The following is a 27,837-nucleotide window of genomic DNA, read 5'->3' as shown; positions in this document are numbered from 1 at the left end:
GGATTCAAACACCAGACCCCCCCCACCGGCTGAGAGATGAACACAGACACTTTAAATGTCTTCCATTGCAGTAAACAACACACTGATATAGGCTTGGATGACCTTTGACCTCATGGTGATGCAACATATTATAAAAACAAAATGGTCAAATAACCACACAGTACACACTACTCCACTTCCCCCCCCTAGCCTATCTCCCTCTCACCTCCACCCTAACTCTCTCCCCCCACCAACCTAGCTCTCTCTCTCTCTCTCCACCCCCCCCCTTCCTCCCGGTAGTACTTCACAGTTAAGCGGTTGGGTGGGTCCTAGTGCCCTGATTGGCCGTCCGAGGAGAAGGTGGCAGTCAGGATGGCTTCCTGCTGCTGCTGGTGAATCGCCCCGATGCCCACCGCGGGGGCGGGGAGAGCCGGCCGGCTGACCAATCGGAGCTGAGACGGGGGCGTGACGGACAGAAAGGAAGGGAGAGTAAAGATTAGCAGGGATGAGATTACATAAACGACAGAAGTTGAATTTATTCAGTGCATTTAGAAAGATGAGCACAACTATTGTAGCATATCGCCCCCTAATGGCAGGCAACTCATGCTACATGTGTCTCTAACTTTAAGTATTCATGTATTTATGGTAAATGGTAAACGGACTGCATTATCGCACGCCTTTCTAACCAGTGGCCACTCAAAGCCCTTTACAATACTGCCTCACATTCACCCATTCATGCACACATTCACACACCGACGGCGGAGACAGCCATGCAAGGCGACAGCCAGCTCGTCAGGAGCAGTCAGGGTGAGGCGTCCTGCTCAGGGACACCTCGACACTCGAATTAGCAACCTTCCGGTTAGCAGCCAACCCGCTCTACCTCCTGAGCCACATGCCGACCTTGTTATGTATTTATGTATATATTTTCTAATGCTTTTGATACCCTAACGTCTCTCTTCACCCTGACACTACTGAATAATGGTGGGTATGTGATACTGAACAGCAGCTCCAGCAAAACTAAGCATTGTGTAGCATCTCATCCTAGCTATCTTTGTTGTATACGGGGAATGGGTTAACCTGGTGATTGTTAGTGCTTGGCACTTGTTTCTATGAACATCCTTACTGTACCGACAGAGATATATTGTTGTTCCTCTTTCTTCTGACACATGTACTTATTGTCCAAAGTCTCTTTGGATAAAAGTGTCTGCTGAACGCCCTCAATGTAAGTGTAGATGTAATCTCCTCAGACATCAGAGATGAGCTCACCTTGCAGGCCAGCTGCCTCTCGAAGCGCGGGGCTACGAAGGGCCAGGGGCCCATGTTCTGAGGCTCCTCCTGGCTCCACACGAACTCTGGGGGAGCATTGCAGTGCACGTTAATACCAACCCCTCTGCTGCACCATCCCTGACCCCCACCACCCGTCTGCTGCTACATCCGTCAGGTGTTTCCTGTCGCCGTCTTTCTGAGTGAGGGTGAACATGGCGTTCTGCACATCTGTTCTGCACGTGTGCAAACGGTGTGCAGCACGGCCGTTAGGCTGATCACAGAACAGGAAACCGTAGTGAGAGGACTTCCTCTTCTGAGACAGCAACTCACTGAACATGGCTCCCTAACCCAGGCTAGACTTCTGATTGGTCGGTCCTAACCCAGGCTAGACATCTGATTGGTCTGTCCTACTCACCGTGGAATCTATATTTATCAAATATATCAATAGTCGATTACAATGAAGTATTAAAATATCCGATATTATAATCTCTCTCTCTCTCTCTCTCTCTCTCTCTCTCTCTCTCTCTCTCTCTCTCTCTCTCTCTCTCTCTCTCTCTCTCTCTCTCTCTCTCTCTCTCTCTCTCTCTCTCTCTCTCTCTCTCTCTCTCTCCCTCCCTCCCTCCCTCCCTCCCTCCCTCCCTCCTCCACCTGTGGCATTGGTGTATCTCTGGAGCTCCGTTTGCAGGGCCTCCAGTGGGAAGGGGCACAGCTCCTCCACCCGGACCAGCGCCGTGCTCTGATTGGCTCCTAGCGCCTCCCTCTGCTTCAGCAGGGCGTAGTAGTGCTTCCCTGAGCACAGCACCACCTTGTGGACGCTGACGGGAACACATGCAGCGTGACGGTTAGTAAACATGAGTTACCATGACGACGGGACATCTACGACCGTGAGACCATCGATATCAGATACAGAGATGTCATGCATCAGAGATAGTAGGGGGTTGATTTGGACCAGAATTCAATTTTGTTAAGTGAATAAAATGGAGATCAGCACAGAGGACGTATTGCAGTGTGAAACTGGTGTAGTTGACTTGAAGCCTTTAAAGCCACACAAGTCATTCTGGAAATCAGAGGGACACGGTTAGGAAGGTCTTGGGCCCACAGTACGTAGCTGAGCAGGCTAGAGGCCAGGCTCTAAACGCTCTAGAGGCTCTAAGGGACCAGGCCCTAGAGGCCAGGCTCTAAATGCTCTAGAGCAGGGGTCTCTTAACTCGCGGCCCGGGGGCCAATTGAGGCCCACGGGATGATACTTTGTGGTCCCCTACTTGACATCAAAGTTTAGTGTTAGTGTGGCCCGCGCGTTGTTGTCAAACGCACATATATGCTGAGTGGCTTGCCACACTTTTTTATCACTTGTGATAGGGTGACCAGATGTCCCCGTTTTGCCGGGACAGTCCCAAAGGACACTAAAATGTCCCGGTTTCCACCAACCACTATGAAATGTCCCCTGTTGTCAGCGATTACATAGCCAACGTGATCTAATTATAACTCGATCATTAACTTAGATTGGGTCAGTTGTACTCCTTTTTTCTGTGGAATAATTGATGCGGCCCAGCCTGACCCAGACTCTACCTCCGGCGGCCCCCAGGTAAGTTGAGTTTGAGGCCCCTGCTCTAGAGGCTCTAAGGGACCAGGCCCTAGAGGCCAGGCTCTAAACGCTCTAGAGGTTCTAAGGGACCAGGCCCTAGAGGCCAGGCTCTAGAGGCTCTGGGGCCAGGCTGTAGAGGCCAAGCCTCTAGGGGCGAGCCTCTAGGGGCCAGGCTCTAGGGGCTGTAGAGGCCAGGCTCTAGGGGTCAGGCTCTAGGGGCCAGGCTCTAGAGCCCCTAGAGCCTGGCCCCTAGGAGCCTGGCTCTAGAGGCCATGCTGAGGTCTCAGTACCTTTCAGGGGAGGCCGAGTCGTCGCCCAGCACGGGTCTGAAGGACGTCCCGGGACCCAGCTCCGCCAGGCTGGAGGTCGCCCCCTGGGGGAGGGAGGACAAGGACAAGGACAAGGACACACACACACACACACTAGCCATTTAAATCCTCTGAGCCTTAGCTCCTCTTAGCCAAGCCTCTTAGTGGCGGCGCCGTACCGAGAAGCGGAGCAGCATCTTGGGGCCCGCTACGATCAGCGGCTTGCGGAAGTTGCGGACCATCTGGCGGCGCAGCAGGTGGAAGTACTGGGCGGGCGTGGTGGGGTGCACCACCGCCATGTTGACGTTGTCCCCGTCCACACCCTCCTCCGAGCTGTTGCACATCTGACAGAGGAGAAGGTGGGGGCGGTTAGAGAGGCTGGTTCTAGAGCTTTGAGTGGACCACGTTGGGCCTCTTCAACTGAGGGGTGTGTTGAGGGTGGAGGCGGCTCTGTATTTAAGGATTGTGTTGGGGCTCGAGGGGCTGTATCTCAGGGTGTGTGTGGGGGGAGGTGCTGTATCTCAGGGTGTGTGTGGGTGGAGGTGCTGCTGTGTCTCAAGGTGTGTTCGGGTGGAGGTGCTGCTGTGTCTCAGGGTGTGTGTGGGTGGAGGTGCTGCTGTATCTCAGGGTGTGTGTGGGTGGAGGTGCTGCTGTGTCTCAAGGTGTGTGTGGGTGGAGGTGCTGCTGTGTCTCAGGGTGTGTGTGGGTGGAGGTGCTGCTGTGTCTCAGGGTGTGTTCGGGTGGAGCAGACCTGCAGGAAGCGCTCCATGCGACAGGAGGAGTGCTCGGGGCCGGCCCCGTCGTAGCCGTGGGGCAGCAGGATCACCATCCCGCTCTGCAGCAGCCACTTGGCCTCGCCTGGGGGAGAAAGGGTGGAGCACAACGGGTCAGCAGGGTGGAGCACAGCAGAGCATCGCCCAGAGCTACGTCCAGAGCTACGTCCAGAGCTACGTCCCTAGGAGGTAGAGCGGGTTAGCTGGTTACCGGAGGGTTGCTAGTTCGATCCCTGGCTCCTCATAGCTGAGTGTCGAGGTGTCCCTGAGCGAGACGCCTCTCCCTAAGTGCTCCTGACCAGCTGGCCGTCGCCTTGCGTGGTTGACTCTGCCGCTGTGAGCAGTGTTCATTTCGTAAACGAAAAATATGACGAAAAATGTTTGTCAACAACCCTTTTTCCATGAATAAGACGAGACGTTGACGAGCTAAAAATAGATCTTTGATGATAAAAACTATGACGAAATGTAAGTTTTGTTTGCGTTGACGAGACGAGACAGGGCTAAAATGTTAGTGGTGTGCTATTTGGACATTCAAAATGCATGATATTTTCCAATCATCACCCTCCCGTAAGTTTCTTATGCAACGGAAACAATGTTCACTCCTCCAGTAAATAGGACGGACCTTAGCTACGACTTGGCAACGGGAGGTATAGTCCACTCAGCTATGAGCTAACGTCATGCATTGTACATGTTCGAAATTCGTCCCAGCCTTTATACCACAGATACTTTAGAGTCTATAGCATATAACCGCGTTTTCTGATTACAGTTTAATGCATTTTTCACAATTTGCCAGCTCTAGTTTTGAAGGCTGAAAATACTACGAGTACTAAAGTGTGACGTCACGTTTCCATAGCAACCGATTTTTGGTTCTACACAAACCAAATTGACGGGGAAATCCTATGCCACACAAACCTTTAATAGAAAAGGAACGATTTTTTTGCGAATTGATTTGCGAGTTTGCTTTACCAATGATGTAAGTAATATTGAGAATAGATTGTCTTCATATAAAAAAAAAAACTAAACTAAAATAACGTTTACAAACTTTTCCTTTTAATACCCCAGGGGAATACATGAACGCCTCGACATGTTTCAATCGGTAGTGATTTTCACCTCTTGAAATTGATTTATTTTAATTTTGAAAGAAACAACACATGGAAGCAATGGAAAACGCCATCTCTCGTTCGGTTGTTTAGAACAGAAAATCCAGTTGCCAGGACAACGTGACGTTTTCACTTTAGTACTCTATTTGACTGCAAGTACTTAGCAGGTGTCCATATATCAGGGGTTAGCCTAATTGAATTAGTTTAAAAAGAGAAAACATTTTGACTAAAAGTTGACTAAAAGTTGACTAAAATGTAAGGACTTTTGGTAGACTAAAACTAGACTACGAAGGAAAACAATGACTAAAATGTGACTAAAACTAATAAGCATTTTCGTCTAAAGACTAAGACTAGGACTAAATCTAAAATAGCGGACAAAATTAACACTGGCTGTGAGTGGATGGGTGAATGTTAGGTAATAGGCGCTTTGGGTGGCCACTGGTTAGAAAAGCGCCTGTTTAACGTTAACCATTCACTTGTGTGGTTTATCTGTCCCATGGAAGGAGAGTCAGGTTTACCTCCGGAGAGGAACGTGTCGAAGATGATCTGGGCCCCGTTGAAGAAGTCTCCGAACTGGGCCTCCCAGATGGGCAGCAGGCGCGGCTGGGCGATGCTCATACCGTACTCGAAGCCCAGCACCGCCTCCTCCGACAGGGGGCTGTTACACACCTACACACACACACACACACACACACAGGGGGCTGTTACACACCTACACACACACACACACACACAGGGGGTTGTTACACACCTACACACACACACACACAGGGGGTTGTTACACACCTACACACACACACACACAGGGGGTTGTTACACACCTACACACACACACACACAGGGGGTTGTTACACACCTACACACACACACACACACAGGGGGCTGTTACACACCTACACACACACACACACACAGGGGGTTGTTACACACCTACACACACACACACACACACACACACAGGGGGTTGTTACACACCTACACACACACACACACACAGAGGGGGCTGTTACACACCTACACACACACACACACACACACAGGGGGTTGTTACACACCTACACAAACACACACACACACACACACACACACACACACACACACACACACACACACACACACACAGGGGGCTGTTGCACACCTACACACACACACACACACACACACACACACACACAGGGGGCTGTTACACACCTACACACACACACACACACACACACACACAGGGGGCTGTTACACACCTACACACACACACACACACACAGGGGGCTGTTACAAACCTACACACACACACACAGGGGGCTGTTACACACCTACACACACACACACAGGGGGCTGTTACGCACTTACACACACACACACACACACACAGGGGGCTGTTAAACACACACACACTGTCTCTGTGTGCATGTGCATGTGCGTGTACTGGGCCTCCAGGAAGAAGCGGTGTGTGTGTTTGTGTGTGTCTGTCTCTGTGTTTGTGCGTGCGTGTACTGGACCTCCAGGAGGAGGCAGTGTGTGTGTGTGTGTGTGTGTGAGTGTGTGTGTGTGTGTGTGTGTGTGTGTCTGTCTCTGTCTGTGTCTGTATGCGTGCGTGTGTGTCTTTCTCTGTGTGTGTGTGTGTGTCTGTCTCTGTGTGTGTCTGCGTGTGTGTGGGTACTGGACCTCCAGGAAGCCGGTCTGCTGGGGGCTGATGTGGTTGAGGGGGATGTGCATGTCGTTGGTGTCCTGACACACCATCATGGCGTGCCTCTGGCTGAAGGTTCCTCTGCCCACGTCCTGCCCGCTGATACGGATGTGGAAGCCTGGGGAGGAACAGCAGTACAACCAACTGAACAACAACTCATAGGACTCTAAACAATCAATCCACTCATTCATTGATTGACTCATGAACTAATGAATCAATGTGTAAGTGCTGACATGTGTGTGTGCGTGTGTGCGTGCATGTGTGCTGTCTGTGTCTGTGTGTCTGTCTGGTAACGTACCCTGGCAGAGGAGAGAGCCGAAGGCCATGGCCTCCGCTGTGGACCAGTCCAGCTTGGTGCCGTCTTGGATCTTTTGCAGCCGAGCCTAAAACAGCACAAAGTGAAAGACGTGCGAGAGAGGGTAGTTAAGAGTAATAATATAATATATATAATAATATAATAATAATATAATAACCCCCCTGGACCCATGTGACCGGGGAGGAGCATTGAGGGAGGTGACCGGCAGACAGGCACACAGGGGGCTCTTACACATCTTTCACGCAGGCGCGCGCACACACACACACACACACACACACACACACACAACCACATTGGGGGGTGGGGGGTGGAGGGTGACCAGGGGGGGGGTACCTGGACGTGGGTCTTCCCCAGGTGCGTGTGCAGTGCGATGTGCTCCGGGACCTCCACCGACTTGGCCCCCACGTACTGCAGCAGGGGGGCGGGGACCCCGGTGTCCCAGGTGGAGACGCGGGCCCCGGGCTCCTCCAGGCCCCCCCAGCGGCCCTGCAGGTTGGAGGGGGCGGGGCTGTACTGCGGCGTGGCGGCCAGCTTGTCGTTGAGCAGGGCGTAGTGCGCCGACTTGATCTCTGCCCGCTCCGCCTCCGTCATCAGGCCCTCAGAGATCAGCTGGTCCGAGTAGGAGTCCGGGACACTGTGCCTGGAGCTGGGGGGATGAGTTAGTTTTCGCTATTGTTGTTTTTTGGGGTAAATTGCAAGAAACGGGGGGAAGAGAGGTACCTGTGTGTCTGGTGTATTATGGTGCACACACACACACACAAACACACACACACACACACACAGAATTGCATTTGGACAAGTCTACTCGTAATACTGTACTGTATTAACAGAGAGATTAAATATGGTTAGACTGTAGCTTTCACAGCTTTGCTAAACTTTGGGCCGGCTTTGAGCGACACGGGGAGACACTCTTGAGGATGGTAGAGAAAAGATGGATATTTTATGAGGTAAAACAACTGTTTAGTCCGTTCTATGCGGGCTGAACATTTACGATTAATGTGTCTTGTCACAAAAGCTTAATACTTTTTCTAAACTTCATATTCAAAATCAACCCAATCGTGTCTCTGTCTTGCGACACTGTCAGTTCTAAGTCAGCTCCCCGCAGTCTACACCGTCGCTTCTAAGTCAGCTCCCCGCGGTCTACACCGTCAGTTCTAAGTCAGCTCCCCGCGGTCTACACCGTCAGTTCTAAATCAGCTCCCCGCGGTCTACACCGTCAGCTCTAAGTCAGCTCCCCGTGGTCTACACCGTCAGTTCTAAGTCAGCTCCCCGCGGTCTACACCGTCAGTTCTAAGTCAGCTCCCCGCGGTCTACACCGTCAGTTCTAAGTCAGCTCCCCGCGGTATACACCGTCGCTTTTAAGTCAGCTCCCCGCGGTCTACACCGTCAGTTCTAAGTCAGCTCCCCGCGGTCTACACCGTCAGTTTTACGTCACCCCTGCGCTCCAGCGTCCGTTCTACATCACCCCCCGGCCCCCCAGCGGACTGACCGGATGATGCGGTACATGGAGGGGTTAGTGAAGGAGGGCTCGTCCAGCTCGTTGTGGCCCCACTGCCGGTAGCAGAGCAGGTCCAGGATCACATCCCTCCTGAAGCGCCGCTGGTACTCCACGGCGAGACGCGTGGCGCGCAGCACCTCCTCCGCACAGTCGCCGTTCACGTGGATCACCGCGCAGTCCACCATCTTACCTACGGGAGATAAACAGACGCCACAATTACATTAACATTGAGGGCGTTTAGCAGACGCTTTTATCTAAAGCGACTTACAATAAGTCCATTTGTGAGAGGAAAGAGAAACAACAATATATCGCTGTCGGTACAGTAAGGATGTTCATAGAACCAAGTGGCAAGTGCAGTGGAGGGGGGAACGGTTTGGATCGTGGGTCAAAGTATAGTTGTAGGGGCAGGACGGTTGGGTTATAAAGGTGTTTGACTCCCTTCTAAAAGGTTCTGGGTTCGAGACCCGAATCCAGAGTCTGCCAAGACCTTCTTGAGATGCTTAACCATGATCTTGTTTTTTAACTACTGTCGCTTTGAAGAAAAGCGTAGACTAAATTACTACTCAAACTACCAAGTAGTAGTTATAGAAGAATCATTCAAATCGGATCCACCGGGACATGGATGTGTGTGTCAAACTAATGTACATCTATCAAATGCATATGGAGGCGACAACAAGCAAGAGAAAGGGGGTTTAGCTCCAGTAACATAATAATATAAAAATCCCATACCAACATCAGAGCAGTACAGGGAGGACCTCCCCCGCTCAGACGGAGTGGTATAGCCCACTTGGTTGTTCACAATGAGGTGGATGCTCCCACCGACTCTGTAATGGGGGAGGCTTGAGATGGTGAAGGTCTCTGGGACGATCCCCTGGCCGGGGAAGGACCCATCGCCATGGACCTGAGGGAAGGAAATGATGACTTCATAAATTAAACGGGTTGAGAGGTGGTCTGAAGACACTGATTTGGGTTAATTTGTTGATTTGAGACCAAACTCAAAAATACGCTGCTGGTTACTAAAGCCATTTGGTCACTTGCCAAATGATAAACCAATTAAAACAGAGTTTATCTCCAATATCTTGTGGGTGATTTTAATTAACATTTCTTAACTAACGAGGCAAACACCAGCAGCTGGGGTGTAGATGGGCAACATGTAGTGATTCTTTCCAGTTCGATTGCTGCCTTACTCGGTGCAATCTGTAGGCGTCTAATGGTTCTACAACGCGTTGCCACTAGGCTATCCAATCACACAGCAGCTCAGGGCCTTTTAAACCACGCACACCACTTCTATCTTTCTTCACAAACAGCCTTCTTTCAAATCTTTCCTAAAATAGAGACACATTTTTTTCGGCAAACGAACACAAAGAAAAACAGCCTCAAATGCAATTAGCAGATCATCGTGAAAAAAGATTTCCCAGAGTGCGCCACGGTAAGCTATCAGGTAGCCGCGGCTAGCCGGGTGGGGCTAGCGGTAGGCCGTACCTGCAGGCAGATGACACGGTCCCCCGGGCGGGCCCCGTCCTCCAGGGAGTAGTCCCCCTCCCCGCGGAGCTGCTGCCGCGCCCGGGCCTTGCCCTGCGTCACAGGGTTGACGGCCTCCAGGTGGGAGGGGTTGGGCAGCATGGTGACGTGCAGCGGCCGGGCCGCGCCCAGCTCCAGGTGCACCGACGAGGTCAGGTGGGACAGCACGTCGCCGATGGAGGGCGAGCCCTCGGGGAACTCGCTCAGGCCCCGCATCTTCCGGAACATCAGCTGCCGAGAGAGGTTCGATGTTAGCTTTGCAGCCGAAATGTGAGGAAACGTTGCTGTTGGTTAGAGGGGGGATGTGATGCCTGCCTATACCTCTCTTTTTGTTTACATGAATCAGTAACAAATGACTGTGTTACCTAGTATATATTTTATCTATTGGGCTTAGCCTATTGTAGCCCTGATTGCTGTTCTTGCACAGTTTTACCCCCACTGTGTTGTGCACATTCTGCTGAACTGAAGCTACGTTTTTTGTGATTGTCTTTGTTGTGGACGATGCAGTGAAGCATGTTTGTATTGTCTACTTCTGTGTATATTTTATGTGGTATGATGCAAGTTTGTAATGCAGTGACTGCAGCGCAAGATTCATTTTTTGACATTAAAGTATACTTTGTCTTTATCTTTAATCGTACGATCGACACTCCAAAACCCCTCCCACTCACCCTAAACCCCTCCCACTCACCCTGAACTCCTCCCACTCATCCTAAACCCCTCCCACTCACCCTGAACTCCTCCCACTCACCCTAAACCCCTCCCACTCACCCTGAACTCCTCCCACTCATCCTAAACCCCTCCCACTCACTGCGAGAGAGTGAGTGAGGGAGGGAGTGAGTGAGAGAGTGAACGAGTGAGTGAGTGAGTGAGTGAGAGAGTGAGGGGTCGGACCTCGGGGGGGCACTTCAGCAGTCCGGTGAGCAGGTTCAGACGCCCCCTGTGGGGCATCCCGATGATGACGTCGGTCACTCCGCTGTGGGCGGACTGGTGGAAGAGCTCGTCGAAGAATCCCATCATGCTCTCTGCCCCCTCGCCACCGTACCGCTTCACCGTGGCGAACTTGGTGGCCAGGAAATGGTCGAACTCCTGCAATTTGGAGACAACATAATGTTTGTGATATTGTTTTGTAAACTGTAGAAGATATTAGCGTATTGAGATAGTTTTCAATCACTTTTATCTTCCTTCACAATCTTTCAAATCTTTTTTTTTTTTAAATAAAGACAGACATATTTTCGTCAAACAAATACAACACGATAAACTATCAGGGGAAATCTACCTATCTGGGACATCTGTGATCTGCTGTCTCAATTGTGATAGCAGATCATTGTGATCACAGATTTCCCAGAGTGCTATGCGGTAAGCTATCCCGTAGCCCCGGCTAGAAGTGTTACACTCAAACACTTACCTGTCACTCAAACCTGAGTGACAGGCCTCACCTGAGACTGTAGCATGATGGTGGCCAGCCGTCTCCTCTCCTCGGGGGAGAAGGTGTGCTGTCGGAGCTCCTCAAAGCGCTCGGCCATCCACTTCCTCTCCTCCAGCGTGCTGAGCTGGCTGGTCTCCACGGAGATGGGGCCGCAGTAGACCCCGTCCAGGTAGGACACCACCTCCTCCGCCGAGGCCTGCTCCCGCCCATAGTGACGGAGTCCTGAGGGAAGGTCGACATATATTATAGATATATATATTATAATAATACAAATATGTATAACATTTAATCTTGTTAATGGTAAATGGACTACATTTATACAGCGCTTTACATTATTGCCTCACATTCACCCATTCATGCACACATTCACACACCGGCGGCGGAGTCAACCACACAAGGTGACAGCCAGCTCGCTGGGAGCAGTCAGGGTGAGGGGTCTTGCTTGAACTAGCAACCTTCCGGTTACCAGCCAACCCGCTCTATTTCCTGAGCCACATGCCGCCAATATGATGTTATTTAAAGGGGTGGATACTGTATGATGTAGGAAGGCCTTTATAGAGATACATATGCTTCTCATAAATGATAAATCATAATTTAGAACAACATTCAAGGATAATATGCAATAATAATATATAAAAGTAGTAAAGAACTGGAAAGTACTTTAAAATGGGTGAAGGAACAACAGAAGAAGGAGGTGTAATGACTTTGTTTACCTGAGGTGTTGACCTGTCCTTGTAGCGTCCCGATCAACAGCTCTATCTCTGGGACATTGTCTAACACGGGCTGCTGGGGTAGCAAGGGGTTAATTTTAGCTGCCTTGTGCCCATGTGCTCGATATGCTTCAACCAGTCGGGCCACACCATGATCTGAGGGGTAGAATATAGAACAATAAATAAGTCAAACAGACACAGGGTTTTATTAAGACGTCAGACATCTCAAAACACAATCAAAGCATTGATTGGTGGGATGATGGTTGCCCGGTTACCTTGATGGGTCAACGAACGGCACACACTACACTGCTATAGTGTGGGATGTAATGTAGTGTAATTACTGCTGATTGCCTTATTCAACAATAGTCAACACGACAACACCCCAATGACCTGACCAGACAGGACTGCAGACAAGTTTCCAGTTCAAATAATGACATGGGTGTAACTTCCCTATCCGAACAGCAGATAAAGCACAGCAAAGGTTTGGTTTATAAATGACTGGTTCTGATTGGGATCACCATTCAGCCTCATAGTGAACCCCCATTTGGTATAAGTTGCATAACAACACATACTGTCACCGGAGAGCCCATTGCCATCCGAGAAAGAGAGGATGTCATGTCTTAATGAACTTTATCCAGAGTTGAGGGGCTCCTATCATAAAGCGATGCCTCACTGACCTTGGTTCAGAGCAGACCCCGGACCCCTCTCAAGCTCCGCGTCCTGGGCCAGTCGTCTGGGCCGGTAGCCGTAGACCCCCTTATCAGTGTGGTAATAAAGTCCGACCGACTGCCGGCCAACGCTCAGGTAGGACCTCCTCATGCATTGCAGGTTCTTCAGTAAAAGTAGCGCCGACATGGTTCAGAATCGGCGCTACGGTTCCCGGTGTCTGTGATCCCGGCGCACACTACAGGACGGCGGCCATACTGGAGCGGGGCGGTCCTGCGATAAAGGAGCCTGCAGCTACAGGACATCAGTTCTAGGACCCTCGTGACACGAGTTTGTTTTGCCAAGGATGGCGAATCATCAGATAGTAACGCAATAATTCTTGAAAACGTGATTAAACCTTCTTTAACAGGTCCATGGATTAAACTCAACACGTAGCTGACATATTTATTAAAGTTAACCATACCTCCAAACATACCTCAGCCAAAACTTAACCATCTGTAACCCAATACCTAAACTTAACCATCTCTAATATCTAAACGTGACCATATATAACCTATGAATTAAACGTAACCGTAGGAGATTATACATTTATTGATGTAGACCTTAACCTTAAGAAAAAGGTAAAGGTTAATATTTTCCTTAGGAAACATTAACTCTCTGTCGCGAGGGTCCTAGAGATGCGGTCCTACGGGTGCGGCCCTGAAGCTGCAGCCTTCGGTCTTACAGGAACATTACACACACACACACACACACGCACACGCACACACAGACACGCAAACTAGATGGGAGGCGCCGGAGAAACCCAAGCTCATTGGCTGAGAGGAGGACGCTGTCGTCATGTTGCTAATCTTCAAGTCTTACTTTCTGTCCTCAACTAATGATTGACTACTGATTACTGATCCTTCTGATCTGGACCCACACGACCTGGAGACGATGGTCGCAGAATAAAGTCTGGATTGACGCGAGTTCATATTGTAGACCAGATTGGAGCCGTGACGCAACAAGTGCGCTCAGCCAAGGCTGTGACCCCTGACCCCCCCATTTTGCAGAGAGCCTTTACAGAATGCCGAAAGTTACAATTGGCAGGAGGAACTCCGCAGCTGTTGGGTCCAGGCCTTGCCCTTTTTGTGATGATCGTCATTAAGTCATTAAGTAAATTTCCCTAGACTGGTTGTATGACTGGATGCTTCAATGCGATGTGTTTTTAAATTCTTTGCCAATGAAGTTTGGACTTGTTTCCTCGACCCGGAGGGCACAATTTGAATAAAGACGTGTGGTTTTTACCGTCCAAATCTGTACTCGTGTGTTCATGCACAACACTGATACAAAGTAATGTTTAGCCTTCTACGATTGTCTACATATTAAAAAGTACGTCGTCCATCACTAGATGGTTCATTGCATCTTATGTCCAGGGCTGAATAGAAGGTAGGCTGTCCACATTTTGGTCCATTAAATGTACCAAAATGGTCCATCGCCTAAAGATTAAATATCTTTAGGCGAGTATACTGATCGTTTTTTATTAAATCGGCATTAACCAACCTTTCTCTTTAGGCCATAATGCACAGGAGAAGGCATAAGGCTCAGAGAAATAAGGCTTTGTGAAGGTGGCTGAATAATTAAACCCAATTCAATTCCAATCTGTAAACCAGTTCCTCATAAAATATGGAAACAACCTGTGGCAATGCATTCCAGTGTGGAGTGTTAGTGTGCGGTCTTGATTATATTTGGTTACCCTCTGCAGTGATCTTGGTGGACCCAACAGATGCTTCTTTAGAGAACATAGACTAGACCAGACCCCCCCCCCCCGTCCCTGGAGGACCTCTTAATGATGCCTACCAATTACCCATGCCGGCCGTCACTCAAACAAATCAAATCAAAGAAGCACGATGGATAGAAACAGGTTAGGGAGACAGGACACACTGGGGAGGATTGTAAATGTCTTTACAACACTGGACAACGGGACCACACAACACACAAAGACACATCCAATATTAGGGGAAATGGTTTAATTTGAGACAGAGGCAGAAAGAAACACACCACACATGAACTAACACTGACCAAAAAAACATTGAGTCTTTCTACACACTCCGATATGGGAAGGAACAGAAACGACAGGTTCAAAAGCAAAAGCCCAAACTTAAACAGATAGTTTACCTGCTAATCAAACTAAGACAATTAGTTTACTAAACACAAGTTTACTAAATCCTGCTGCTGAATGCTAAATCATGTGGGACAGCACGATACTAACATGAAACTTACCACGATTAAGAGCATCCTACCCCCCACCCCCAACATGAGAAATGAATAGTGTATTAATATCTTGATCACCACGGCGACCCCCAGGCCAGGTCTCAGGGCCACAGTCAGAGGCCAGACACATTTTTTTCCAAGATAGTTTTTTTTCCTTTAATTTCCAATATAAAAAGCTTCACTGGTACAAAATACATATGAACAACCAGTATTAGAAATTGGAAATCCTATTTGTCATTTTGTCGTATTTTTTTCTTTTTTGTGTTCGTTTTTCTTTTTTCTTTAATCGAGCCATTTGAAAAAAAGTTGATAAAACAAAGTTTATGTGTACAGATCACATCAAGATGCACCCACTTTTTGGCTTTTATCAAGACAACACCTATGAAACTTGTTGGTGAACCATGAGAATCCTAACGACTATATCGGAACAAAAGAAATTAAACAGGGCAAGCTAGTTTTTTTTTTTGTTTTTTTTTTTACTTCCTTGGACCAGACAATATCGATAGATGCAAACCTACTGTACTACTATAGAAAGAAAAGCACTTTGAATGAAGACAGGAACACAACGTGGGTGGAAGGGTCCAGAGATGACAGTTTGCAATGGAAGCCCCTGAAGAGTCTCGACCTTTGACCTTTACGATGTGGTAAATACACTGTGTTCATGTATCATTACTGGCAGCACTTCACCAGCGCGGACCACCCAACCAAACCCTCTTTACGTCTCAACTAGTGCGGCTTTGGTTCAGTGGTCGCTTGGTGAAGTGTTAACAGCACAATGTTTTTTTGTCTTTTCTTTACACCCACAACAAGGTTTGACAGTTAGACGTTTAGGGTAGTTTATTGTGAATGTACATACGTTTTGACCAAAATTCATTCAAAAAAAAAAAAAAGGGTAGTACATCACAATCCACATTTATCAATAACTCAAAAACACAAGCTTGGGACCAAGTCTTCATAACACTGGCATAAACAGACTTCAGAAGTCAGAACTGCGAACTCTCCAACCAAGGCCTAATAGAATGTGTAGGCAGTTTTTAGACACATATGGCACTTTGAGTATTGTATTGCATTTGGATAGAAAACCACGCTGCAAAAAGCACAAACCCATATTCAAAAGTGAAATCCGTGGTACCTTTGTATTTTTTTTTAACTGGGACACACCGCCCATACGACAGTGAAATGGAAGATTCTCCCATGTTTGTGCTTAACTCTGGCGATGCTCCGAACGAAAAAAAACGTTAAAAATTTTGGTACCATCTTGGATCATTTTTAAATAACTAAGAAAAAAAAAACGATAGAACAGAAAAACGTGTCAGATGATTACAATTGTGCATTTAGTATTTTAATCCCATCGGTGTGACATCGGTACACACAGAAAAACCCTGAGTCGACAATTGTTTTCTCCTAGTGCCGCGGCGGCGGGGGTGCACGCGGTATTTGGAAACCCTTCGTGGGCGATTGTGGTGCAGCTGTAATTACCAGGGTCAGCCCGACACGTCTACCCTAATAAAGACTTTTACTTTGTAAACCTTGTGTTAAAATGGAATGCATTGGTGAACCAAAGTGTTCCGGTGACCGCGGTGCGATTCTTTGACTCTGGGTGCTGCTGCTGCCGGGAAAACCAAACTTAATTAACGTAAAGAGCGTGCCACTTCAGAACGGACAACGTCGGGCGTGTTTATATAAAAATGTGCAGAGGGCCGCGGGGGGCCTCGAGTCTGAGGCGTGGTTCAGGGGCTCCCATGGGTGGTGGTGGTGGTGGTGCGTTATAAAGCGTACTGCGTCTATCCAGCAATGTGTGTGTGAACGTGTCGTGTTACGGTGAGAGTTAAATTTGGGTACCATCACGAGAAATTACGAAGAAAGAAAAAAACAATGATACATGGGCACTTGAAAATATGTCTGGCATCTGTTATTACATATTAAATCATCTTAAATCTGAGACATCCACATTAAATCAAAAAAGGTAACATCGATTAAAAATGAAATTAACAAGGAAATTCACCGAAACTTGTCAAGACGTACCACAGAAATTTTACACAAAATGTGACCTTTTTTTAATGAATGGGGAAAAAAAACGACATGTTTGAGTTGGGACCCTTCCATACCAAGTATAAGTTATTTCCCCCCCCCCTAAGAGGGCGAAATAGAAAATGAATGCAGAGGATTCTTTTGTCACCCAAACTCGAGTGTTGCTCTACTAAGAAACGACACTCAGAAGGCTGTTTGGATTCGAGCGAACTAATTTCGTCCTCTTTAAAAACTTCATGAACTGAAGAACGCGGTCACGGATGACAGAAACCCGCGTTGGTCTGGGTTCCTGTTAGTTAAACTTCTCTAGATTCAATGGTATAAAATATAGGTAATCTAAGTGTGCATTTAAACCACAGATTGTCTATTTGTGAATCAGTTCTAAAAAAGTTGACTCATGTGTAGGTCGCCATTTCTCCCGCCAGAGCAAATGGACCTTTTTATTGTGCCATCGATAGCTCTGAAAGAGGAGAAAGCAAATGCACTGGATTTTCTTTTAATAAATGTAAAGCAAAAAAAAAAAAAATTACATTTTATCTTAACAGCCTTAGTGGAAATCTTTACACTGCCCGCAAAATTTAGAAACCATCACAGAGCACTGAGGGCCCCTGTCTGACCTTCCAAAGGGTTGGAAAGTGGTCATTCGTTTTAGAAGCCAACATATTGCTAATGGCACCAAATGGCACAGCTTCGTGCCAGTCCCTGTATTCAACTTTCAAGTTAACTTTACTGAGAGAGGTAAACTGAAAGCAACATCAAAACCAAGCTAATTTCTTAAAACAAAAAAGAAACAAAAAGAAAAAAAAAACGAAATCCCACAGGCTTTTAAACATTTACAAAAAAGAAATCTCTTAAATGAATTGAGAGTAGGTACGTTTTCACATTGATTTTCTTCATCACCCTACCACCCGTCACATTTTTAAGAAAAAACAAAAAGAAATGCAATATACATGCAGAAATCAGACTGAGCTATAGGGTCAGGGGGTCAGGTACTGGTCGGCGGGCTTTAAGAGAGAGACACCACAGACAATGGTGGGATGATGAGGCCAGGGTTTGGCTGTTCAACACCATGGAGGCATGCTAGGCTAATGATGGGCAAACAGGCATGGAGAGTTGTTCTAAAAGGGAGGAAAAACATAAAAGATAGAGACGACAGAAGGAACAGAGAGAGAGCGAGAGAGAGAGCGAGAGGAAGGAGACAGAGGGAGAGAGGGAGAGAAGTTAGGGCCACAGCACAGGAACCATAGAGCAATGACTCACAGCTTACAAACAGACGACAGGGAGGAGTCGGGTGTCCCACCCTGACCTGAGCCCTTTGACGAACAGACAACACGGATATTCAAAAGAAGCGAAAACACCAACGCATATGATAGAAGCCCCTCCCTCTCCCCTCCCCCATGCAAATAATATCGTTGGCACCCAAGAGATCCGCCTGGACCCGCCCTCCCTGTGTGTGTGTGTGTGGTGTGTGTGTGTGTGTGTGTGTGTGTGTGTGTGTGTGTGTGTGTGTGTGTGTGTGTGTGTGTGTGTGTGTGTGTGTGTGTGTGTGTGTGTGTGTGTGTGTGTGTGTGTGGAATGATTGGAAGAAATTGTAAGGAAGGGGAGGCGGCCTAACTGAACAGGGCGTGGCTACAGAGACATTAGCGAGACAGACAAGAGCAGAGCTGGGCTAACGAGCCAAGGTGGTAGCAATGACCGGGTTTCCACATACAGGGAGGCTAAACACTGGGGCCACGCCTTCCCTCTAGCGCCCCCTGCAGGCGATGAAATGTGATGGCAATAAAATGTCAAAACTGTAAATCTTTTAAAACTACAAAAAAAGGACACAAACGCGTGCCTTTTGAAAAACCAGCGAACGTCATAAATATCCACTTAAATTAAAACACTTTGAGAAACATTTCAAAAAAATAAAGAAACACATGGAGGAACTCAATGTCGTACAAGGTACCGTTTCGAAAATGGCACATGGGAATTGGCAACCATAAAAAAAAATAAAAAAAAGTAGAATAGACTTAGAAAGACGAGGCCGCCCCCCTCCCCCCCGCTGCCTCTGCCGCTGGGGGCCCGGGTGGTCGGTGCACTTACCCTAGCAGTGCTAACGGGGAAGCAGGGGCGGGGGGGTTGGTAAAGGGGGAGGGGGGGGGGGGGGGATCAGTAGGGCTTGCTGTCGTTCTTGGAGCGCTTCAGTTGAACCTTCAGCCTCTTCATGCCGATCTGGAAGCCGTTCATGGCCTGGATGGCGGCCTGCGCAGACACAGGGTTGTCATAGCTGACGAAGCCTGTAGGAGGAAGAGGAGGGAGGCGTGTCACGCTCTATAGGGTCGTTGTGCTGTACCGGGTTTAACGGTGGGGGTGGGGAAAAATAATCGATTCTTCGATGCATCGCGATTCTCTCTGGAACGATTCCGTCTCGATGCAGATAAATTAACAATCAGACTTTTAAAAATTATAATAATTTGTTCGCCTGCTGCAACATTTTGTTCGCCAGAGGGATAATTTTAGTGATTTTAAATTATTTAATTTATCTTCAGTGTGTATTGGACAATCTGATTTGTCTTGACACGATTGCGATTCAGCCTACGCATAGCATGCACGCAAACTCACAGCCAGACACAAGAACTCGTTCTAATTCAAGAGCAGCTTTTTCTTTAATGACATAGAATTTTTTTTACATACTTCCATATTGTGTTGTAATGCAAGCTGCATTGATTATTGCATTGTTCATAGATAGTCATATTTGTGACAAAAGCTAAAAACAGTGCTCAGCATGGTGTAGCATCTTATCCTAGCCATCTCTGTTGTATACAGGGAATAGGTAACCTAGCGATTGTTATTGCTTGGCACTTGGTTCTATGAACATCCTTACTGTACCAACAGTGATATATTGTGGTTTCTCTTTCTTCTGACCAATGTACTTATTGTAAGTCACTTTGGATAAAAGCGTCAGCTGAAAGCCCTGAATGTAAATGATTTAAAATAGAAGGTGAACTTGTTCACCAGGTCTGGACGTTACGCAAGAGTCCACTGGGTCCTTTTCAATAAGGACGAGTGAGCTCCGAGGAGGGGGGGGACCTACCGAAGCACTTGCTCAGGTTGGTCTGTTTGTCGATGAAGACTTTGGCAGAGACCACGTTCCCGAAAGGCATGAACATCTGCAGGATGTCCTGGTCCCCGAACTCCTGGGGCAGGTGGTAGATGAACAGGTTGGCCCCCTCCGGTCCTACAGCGCGGGGAGGGAAGCACAGGGGCCCGAGACACGAATGAGAGACGAGATGCTTCACGGCAGGCCCACACACTGGGCCAGAGAGCTCAGCTAAATACTTTACTCATTTTTATTATTTGTTCTGCCACTTTCATATGAAAACATGGTAGACACAACTGGCCTATAAAACCTGAGCATAAACTTTATACCTATAGAATTATAAATTAAATGTAGTATAAATTAAAGTATAAATAAAATAAGCACACAAAATAAACTAATAAACTAATAACTAACTAATAAACTTGTTGCTACTAAAGGCAGCAACAAAAATCGGCATATTGTTTAGCCATTTTTTAAGATACGCGATACACATCGTATCGGTGCTAAGAAATCATAATATCTCATGGTACTATTAAAGCATGTTTTAGCAAACTGTACAGTAGTGGACTACAAATCTAGCATATCACTGGAAAGTTAAACAATCACAACAAGTGTAAAAAAACACATTCAACAATCAAAACACATTCAACAATCAACAACTATTCTACATGTAATATCTTTATAAATTAAAATATGTAAATACGGATTGATGTTTTAAAGGATTTCACCCCAGGTTAGAGAGATGTAAATCAGACCAGGTTTCCGTTGGCCCCCTCCCCTCTGTCGCAGTGCCGACTTGTTCTGAAGTCTGTCGGTGGCGCGCCATGGACCATAAACATCAACTAGACTCCAGTACGGATGTTCAGCCGCTCCCTAGGCTGGCTGTTTCTGCTCCAACACCAGTAGGATCTGAGCAGCTAAGAGAGCCTCTCCTGTAGGGCCTTAAACTAACTACCCTCAGGTCTGTCTGCTCAGGGACCAGAGAGGAGAGCAGTTGGACCTTTAACAAAGCCCTCCTGCCTCAGTCTCAGAGGGGGTCAGCTGTAACTGACAAGATGGCTGATTCACATCTCAAACACAGACAACGTCGCCGATTAACCCCTTGGTCAACCCACCGGCCAAATCCTTTAATTACCATCGTATTAACTATCAAATCAACCCCAAAAAACCAATACATTTCAATTACCAATATCTTTTTATCATTGACATATCTGTACATCTTTATCATTAACACATCTGAACATGCATTCATTCGTGGTGGTGATTATAAAAGGGATGTATTAAATGCATTATCCTACCACACACACCTTCCTTCTGGCTGCCGGCCGCGCTCTGCTGCAGCAGGCTCTGGCTGTAGAGCGAGGGCAGGGCGGAGGCCGTGTACTGCTGCATGCCCGAGTAGGCCTGCGTCAGCGCGTCCATGGAGGCCGCCGAGCCGTTGGCCATGGAGGCCGCCAGCCCCCCGTTCAGGGCGCCCATACCTGGGGAGACACACACATTAAGATAAAGACCCCCGTTCAGAGACCCGCATACCTGGAGAGACACAGAAACACTTACATCAAGACCCCCCCCCCCCCTAACCGGACACACACACTTGCATTAAGACCCCCCATAGCTGGACACACACACACACCTGCATTAAGACCTCTGTTCATGGCACCCATACCTGAGGACACACACACACACACATTAAGATTAAGACACCCGTTCAGAGCCCCCAAACCTTGACACACACATTAAGAGCCCCGTTAGGTACCATTAATACCCCCATACCTGGACAGACCCGCATGAATACCCCCATACCTGGACACACACCAGCATTTAGACTCCAACCCACATCCACACACACCATCAATTAATAACAAAGGGATGTGTGTTGTGCAAATACTCAGGCTGTTTGCATAAGATAAATCAAAATGGCGAAGGTATGGTTGCCTCAGGGAGGAGTTAAGGTTCAGGTTCTGCATCAGGCAGGAGTTAAGGTTCAGGTGCTGCATCAGGGAGGAGTTAAGGTTCAGGTGCTGCATCAGGGAGGAGTTAAGGTTCAGGTGCTGCATCAGGGAGGAGTTAAGTGTTGCATCAGGGAGGAAGTAGTGGAAATCCTGGGAGGAAGTGAGCTCGTCAGCATGCTTCTGGTTTCAGTTTTATGGGGGTTAGAGACCAACTGCCTGGCTATTTACAGGAAGGGAGGGAGGGGCCAACAGTTGTTGGGAGGGCGGTATCAGTTTCTGTTCCTCTAGTCAGCAGGGAGGGGGGGGGGGGGACTTCAGAAGCCAAAAGCTGATTGTGAAACTACCGTGGCTAACTGGGAAGCCTGAGGGGGGAGAGCTTTCAGAGCGTCACAAGTACGATTCTTGTACACCATTTATATTTGTAGAATATATAAACTACACAATGAGAGTTTAGAGACATCAACATCATTATTGATCAGTAGTGAAAGATCGGTCCGGCTCATGTTAAGCCACCAGCTGGTTGAAATGTCCCTCTGACTCCTCACGATCTCCTCAGGGGCCGGGCTTCACAACGAAGGGGGCGGGGCCTCTGGACCTCAGGGGGCGGGGCTTACCGGTGACACTGTTGGTGAGGGCGTTCAGGCTGTTGAGGCCCATGGAGGTGCCGGTCAGGCCCTGCAGGGTGCCCAGGGAGGCCAGGGTGTTCATGGCCGCGCCCGCTCCGGTCCCGGCCAACCCACCGGCTGCTGGGGGGGGAACGCACAAGAACACTGACGTTAGACACACATACACACATACACACACACAAACACAGACACACACACACGCCAACCCAGTTACACACAACCACACACACGTCCCTCATCTGTCCAAGTACACAGCTCTTCAGCCCCGACTCCCCAATACCCGAACGGGATGGGGGAGAGAGGAAGAAACTGGTACGACAATCTGTCACTTAACGAGGGGAGCAGGCCGTTACCGCAGTGACCATACGCTTAGCGCAGACAGACGGAGCCCATGTATATTTACACCCGGTGGAGGGGGTCCTCGTAAAGTCTTTATTAGGGCGATTATAAAAACTCATAAAATAAATGAAGGACGGTTGAGCGGTAGGCAGCAAAACGGGGGGGGGGGGGGGGGGGGGGGGGGGGGGGGGGCAGAGTCTGACGCAGCGCCGCAATTAGAGGACGTTTAAGAATTAACGAGCTTTTGGTTTTTACTGGGATCGCAGCGAGATCCCAGAGATTGTTTGCTTTAAGTACCTTATTCTCAGTTAAACCCGCCACGGCGAACGCACTCTGCGAGATACAGAGAGCAGTTCTGCACGTCCTCCGTCTGTACCGTGCCTCAACGCGTCCGAGACGTTATCCCGTCCCGTTGCTAAGGCAGTAGACCACGTCCACAACCAGAGCATTGATCAACTGTCAGTCGTCTAACAAACAGGCATTCCTAAAATGCTTTGCTTGTTTGCAGTATTGATTGGGGATAATCCACGTCTGAGTCGATACCGGACAACAACAGTTATAGCTGTAAGGGCGGGCGGCTTGCCATTCTGCTCCGTGGCTCGTTACCGATGACCACGGACATGACTCAACACTAACAGTCGCGCTCCGTGGACGAGCATGTACCAACTAGACCTGGTCCTGGACCAGCTGAGCCGCGTCGTGGATGGACCGTGGACCAGCCGGTCGGCTTCATGGACCGGCTGGGCCATGTCGTGCATCATGGACCAGCTATCGTCATGGTGATCTGGTTCAGGCCACAGCCTCACGTGGTTTCACACCGCAGCCCCGTATCAACTGACAGCGAACTAGGGTTGTGTTGTGGGGCAGGCGAGGGGGTGGATAATTGCTATATTTCAATTGTCCCTGAGCCGGGCATGTTGCCCACACGCTGCCGACAGCAGCAATAATAGTCCCTTTCCATCTCGGGAGAGTAGGGGCCTCAGGCTGCTGCTGTTGTCGTAACGACGGAGAACAGGACACCGTCTGACCTCCACCTCGCCTCCTCTGTCACACGCTGCTGATCACCTGGACTAACGAGGGCTGCTTCCGCACGCCGACACGCGTCGAGCTGGGTACAAACCGTGCCCGTTCAGACGTGCGTACAGAATAATTCTATTCAACATAAAGAAGGAGGAGTCTAAAAACGTGGAGCAGAGCTTGAACAATAGGTTTAAGCTCTTTGCGACGACACCGTGAAGGCATCGCTGTAAAGCAGCAGAAGCAGGGCGTCTCCCTCTCTCGCTCCTCTTCCTCCAGGTTACAAGACTCTCCCACTCCATGAGCGGACTAATCAAATAAAGCCTCGTCGGAGCAGCCGGCGTTCCCCCCGGAGTTGGGCGCAAAGCCCCGGGAAAGTCACACCAACGCCTTGTGTTGACGAGCTTGTTACCGGCGGCACCGCGAGCTGGCAACCGCCGAGCCTGCTGGGCCCGCGATTCTGTTCTTCATAACGCCAAAGCTCGGAAACAGGAGACTGTTGCCTTGACAACTGAGAGAGAGAGAGAGCCGAGAGAACCTACCTCCTAGTCGCTGGAGGCCGCTGAAGCTGTTCTGGGCGGTCCCGGCAGATGTGGCCTGCTGGAGCAACTGTGGAGGAGAGAAGGAGAGCAGACATGAGGACGGAGCTCTGCTACAACCCCTCTGATGCACTTATTTTATGTTGTACATCCTGGCACTTAACGTACACACTTATTGTATGTTGTACATCCTGGCACTTAATGTACGCAGTTATTGCATGTCGTACGTCCTGGCATTTAAAAACAGTGCTTAGCATCACACGTAGCATCTTCTCCTAGCTATCTTTGTTGTTTACGGGGAATGGGTTAACCTGGTGATTGTTAGTGCTTGCCACTTGGTTCTATGAACATCCTTACTGTACCGACAGAGATATACTGTTGTTTCCCTTTCTACTGACAAATGTACTTATTGTAAGTCACTTTGGATGTGAGAGTCGCCCTAAATGTAGACGTAAACAGAGCTCTGCCCAAGGACGAACACGACCTGAAGTGAAGAGGTGCATTGGGGCGACCGATGCGCTGAATCAAGGGAGACAGGAGGTGAGGAGGGTTGGTGAGGAAACGGCCTCCACTTACAGCCAGGTACTGTGGCGTGAGCCCACCAAGGCCAGCTAGGTTCCCCCAGGTGGAGGCGCTGTTGAGCTGCTGGATCTGCTGCGCCAGCTGCTGCTGCAGACGCCGCTGCTCCTTATCCCGCTGAGTGTCGGCGAACTTCACCACCATGGGAGAGGTGCAGCCCTACAGGCGGCAAGCACAGGCCTGTTAGAGACTACACACGCACACACGCGCGCACGACCGACCGTAATACAACCGCGCTCGGTTAAAGCATGGACACATGTCCTATGGGTGAGGGAAGGAGGGCGGTCTTGCTCTTAACAAATGAGATTCATAAAAAAGGGGAGCGATCTGCTCTGACGGGAGACGAGCAGGGTTTACTCTGCGCCGTTATCGTTAACGTGTCGGCTGCGTTTGTAATCAAGCTGGAGGAACGATGACACAAGGGACGACTGTCATGCAGAGCCTGAGCCAGGCCGCATTCCAACAGCACAGGGAAGCGTATGGCTCAGCAAAGAGAGAGAGAGAGAGAGAGAGAGAGAGAGAGAGAGAGAGAGAGAGAGAGAGAGAGAGAGAGAGAGAGAGAGAGAGAGAGAGAGAGAGAGAGAGAGAGAGAACCACAATCAAACACACAAGCGGATGAGGTGAAAGTCGGGATGGAGTATACACGAGAAGAACACGCCAGCAGACACAAAAACATGGAACCGACATTAACGGGACAACACTAAGAACACAACTCAATAGTACGGGAACGTGACAGACACACGCAGACATGCGGTGGTGGAGGGGTGTGGGGGGGGGTCTAGTGAGTGGAGAGTCACACTGGGACCAGGCTGGACGGGGGGGGGGGGGACGGGGGGGGGGAGGGGGGATGGCCTCTGCACCACCAGCAAGAGCACCACCCACTGCATCGCCGGGGACACGGCAGGGCAAACGATGGGGGCGGGAAGGGGGGGGGGGGGGGGGCGAGGCTGGATAAGTAAAATAAAATGGGTGCCGCCTCCGCCACTGAGGCCTGCTTTTCAAATCTGTGGAGATGAGTGTTATATTTGGCCGGGGCTCCTAATTAGAGTCAGGCCGGTGGTTCTCTGGGGACGCTCTTGACCCGCTTGCTGTCAGATTACTCCTGCTCCATTTGCTGAGAGCAGGAGAGAGCGAGGGACACGGCGCTGGATGAGCAGGGACAGGCACCGGGCCCCGGCGACTGCGGGACTAAAGTAGGGCGCGCTGGGCTAATGTTTTCCATAACCCAAATACAACGAGGTTGTCCCTTTTCACTTTGAGGAGGGGCGGTGGGTTAGTAGCGGGCCAGGGCGGGGCTGGGGTTAGTGTTTCTCCGGTGGCTACGCAAAAGACACTGCCATCGCCGTCTTTCCTCCGAATTCGCCGCTAGACGGGGTATTTTCAAAACGAGCATTTCACACACGAGAAAGCTAACGTTCTAACGCCCGACGGGGGAGAGACTCTGAGTGACCCATGCTCTTCTCGGGGAATGGACAGCCTGGCGCTATCGCGGCGCAGTTCATGTTTCCAACACAAGGGGGCAGCGTGATGCACGAGGGAGGAGGGGGTATATGAGAAGTAGGTGCTCAGGGGTACAGTACCTCCATGGTCTGAGAGTGATGCATGGTTTTGATTGCATTCTGTGCCATTGACCTGGTAGCAAATGTGACAAACGCACAGCCTGTAGGGGAGGGGGAGACAATAGGAGAGGGGAGAGGAGGGAGGGAGGGTTGGAGGGGGGAGAGACAAGAAGAAAACAAAACAAGACAAAAAGGTTTGGACAACTCGTTATGAACCCCAAATAACAACATTGTACAGAGAATGGCGACTCCCAAGCACACAGAGCCCAGGGTCCTGGTTAGCACATGGAGAAGAAGAACACAACGAGAAGAACACACATCACATGAGAAGAGCACAGTGAGACACATTTAATCACCGCCCCCGTTAAGAAAAGGCTCGTGGGCGCTCACACAATGTGATTATGTACACGTAAAACACACACACACACACACACAGATCACACACACACACACACACACACACACACACACACACACACACACACACACACACACACAGATAACACACAGAGGCTGTTTGAATGGGCTGGGAGAGTGATTTCCTCGTCATATTAACAATGGGTGCTCTTGTAGGCTTCATATTTTGCGGTTACATCATATGCAGTAGAAGAGGAGGAGGGAAAGGAGGCTCTTTGTGGAGCGGCCCTCACCCCGCACCGCGGACGTGCGCTAGTCTGCTGTGTTTCTGTCTGTCTCTAGGTAGAGATGCTCGCTGCGGCCGGCTGTCCGGTGGCGGAGGCAGAGAAGGAGATGGAGAGTGTGCGATAGTGTGGCGGTGGCGTCGGCGAGGAGCTAATTCTAGCCTAGTGTGGAGTGTGTGATGGAGGGAGGGGGGCGGGGGGCGGGAGGCGGAGGAGGCTGAGCCGAGCCGAGCGGAGCTCAGAGCTCCACTCGCTCGCTGCCTGCCAGCCAGCTGAGCCCACGGAACACGGCAGCCAGCGGTTGCCACGGCAACGGCCCATTGTTCCGGGCGGCGAGAGCAGCGCCGCCGCCACCGCCCCCTCCTACCTCCCACCCTCCATTTCCCACCC

At 49.4% G+C, this 27,837-nt stretch overlaps 2 protein-coding genes across 2 annotated transcripts in view; both read right to left on the bottom strand.

Moving 5' to 3' along the window:
• Positions 1-275: 275 nt before the first annotated feature.
• dhtkd1 (dehydrogenase E1 and transketolase domain containing 1) lies at positions 276-13,078 on the bottom strand. The gene is made up of 17 exons (XM_079743030.1): positions 12,844-13,078; positions 12,170-12,322; positions 11,467-11,678; positions 10,922-11,116; positions 9,992-10,261; positions 9,239-9,410; positions 8,501-8,699; positions 7,345-7,657; positions 6,994-7,078; positions 6,674-6,813; positions 5,530-5,680; positions 3,890-3,996; positions 3,318-3,482; positions 3,121-3,203; positions 1,894-2,060; positions 1,246-1,331; positions 276-431 (listed from the first exon to the last, which is right to left on the bottom strand). The coding sequence occupies exons 1-17, from the start codon at positions 13,019-13,021 to the stop codon at positions 309-311; spliced, it is 2,799 nt and encodes a 932-aa protein (XP_079599156.1). The 5' UTR covers positions 13,022-13,078; the 3' UTR covers positions 276-308.
• A 1,745-nt stretch (positions 13,079-14,823) lies between these two features.
• The window catches only part of LOC307080171 (CUGBP Elav-like family member 2), a 29,288-nt gene continuing 16,274 nt past the window's right edge, over positions 14,824-27,837 (bottom strand). Inside the window, exons 4-11 of the mRNA XM_079742803.1 lie at positions 26,828-26,907; positions 25,245-25,406; positions 24,672-24,738; positions 22,762-22,893; positions 21,829-21,861; positions 21,503-21,676; positions 20,190-20,333; positions 14,824-19,392 (exon numbers count right to left, since the gene is read on the bottom strand). Coding sequence (XP_079598929.1) covers positions 19,265-19,392; positions 20,190-20,333; positions 21,503-21,676; positions 21,829-21,861; positions 22,762-22,893; positions 24,672-24,738; positions 25,245-25,406; positions 26,828-26,907 — 920 coding nt within the window. The 3' untranslated portion in view covers positions 14,824-19,264. The remainder of the gene's footprint in view (positions 19,393-20,189; positions 20,334-21,502; positions 21,677-21,828; positions 21,862-22,761; positions 22,894-24,671; positions 24,739-25,244; positions 25,407-26,827; positions 26,908-27,837) is intronic.

This window comes from Pollachius pollachius (assembly GCF_949987615.1).
Source record: "Pollachius pollachius genome assembly, chromosome: 9".
NCBI classification, from domain to species: domain Eukaryota; kingdom Metazoa; phylum Chordata; class Actinopteri; order Gadiformes; family Gadidae; genus Pollachius; species Pollachius pollachius.
The sequence above is the reverse complement of the archived record's forward strand: the minus strand, read 5'-3'. Positions and strand labels throughout refer to the sequence as shown.